At 42.0% G+C, this 1,321-nt stretch overlaps 1 protein-coding gene across 1 annotated transcript in view; it reads right to left on the bottom strand.

Annotated features, from left to right (window-relative positions):
• Positions 1-838: 838 nt before the first annotated feature.
• Positions 839-1,321, bottom strand: part of LOC112504030 (zinc finger BED domain-containing protein RICESLEEPER 2-like) — a 5,132-nt gene continuing 4,649 nt past the window's right edge. Inside the window, exons 4-5 of the mRNA XM_025107998.1 lie at positions 1,030-1,126; positions 839-924 (exon numbers count right to left, since the gene is read on the bottom strand). Coding sequence (XP_024963766.1) covers positions 839-924; positions 1,030-1,126 — 183 coding nt within the window. The remainder of the gene's footprint in view (positions 925-1,029; positions 1,127-1,321) is intronic.

The raw sequence follows: 1,321 nt of genomic DNA, 5'->3' as shown, positions 1-1,321 counted from the left end.
CCGACAGCAGCCGACAGCAAACAGCCGCAAGAGCTGCTGTCTTCCGCGCTCGTTACCGACAGCAAACAGCAGGCTTTGCCGTGCCGTTTTGGACAGCAGCAGCTAGTGACAGCAGCAGGCANAAACAGCAGGCTTTGCCGTGCCGTTTTGGACAGCAGCAGCTAGTGACAGCAGCAGGCAGCACTGCTGCGTTTTCTTCGTTCGGTCCGACAGCAGCTGACAGCAAACAGCAGCAAGAGCTGCTGTCTTCCGCGCTCGTTACCGACAGCAAACAGCAGGCTTTGCCGTGCCGTTTTGGTTCTCGTTAGATACTTTCGGTTTGGATAGTCTTTTTTTAGGGTGTTACAACAACTCACATGAAACATAAAAAAGAGGCACAACAAAGCAAATAAGAGGTCGAAATGCAAAAATACATGAGTAATATGTGATCACTTGATTTAACAGTTAGTCAGTTTAAATGACAATGAAGATGGTTGGTATCAGGAAACAGTAGGGAGTGATTACCAAGAATCAAATGAAGAATGGTATGACAATACTCTAGAGGATTCCACAGAAAGTTGGTTTGTTGGAAATTCCTATCAGGAAGCTGCTCCGGTTGGTGGGAGTTATGCATTCTATTTGTCCGATGATGATAATGGCAGCAGATTTGAACTAGGAGAACTTACAAGCAGGTAGTTTATTTAATCATTACTAACTCACTTCCATTATTCACATGATCAAAGAGAATTCAGAAATTCATTCATATGTAGGAGAAGAGTCTCTAATCTTCTTCAAAGTGATTTCGGTGCAAGACTGAACCAGTTGTTGCAATCATATATTCATATGTGGATAGACAAGATCAGGCATTTGATTCAGAAAATGAATGGAGTCTAGGCAGAGAATCAGCAAAATCAGGAACAACAGCAGTATCAGGAACAATAGAGTCTACATATGGTTACATACCATTACCGAAGAGGCGAAGAAGAGATGGCTACATACGGTTACATACCTAGATACTGCTTCACGATTGGCGATTGATCTACAGGCTACAGCACGGTYTCCTTCGCTTCTGCCCTAATCGACGACCACACTCCACACGGACCACACCCCTTCGCTTCGCTTCTCGCTTCTCCCTGTCGCTTCTGCCCTAATCGACCATAGTCCACACCAAGTCACCAACAAAACCCTACAAAAAGCCCAAATATTAAAAAGCCTAAACTCTTTTAAAAGCCCAATAAATAAAAATGTTTTAAAATTTAAATTCAAACTAAATAAATAAAAATTATATATTAAAATTAATAAATCAACGAACATAAACGAACATAAACGAACGAACGTTAAC

Source organism: Cynara cardunculus, unplaced genomic scaffold (assembly GCF_001531365.2).
Source record: "Cynara cardunculus var. scolymus isolate 2C unplaced genomic scaffold, CcrdV1 Un_Scaffold_4411, whole genome shotgun sequence".
Lineage (NCBI taxonomy): Eukaryota > Viridiplantae > Streptophyta > Magnoliopsida > Asterales > Asteraceae > Cynara > Cynara cardunculus.
This window is presented reverse-complemented; position numbering and strand designations above follow the sequence as displayed.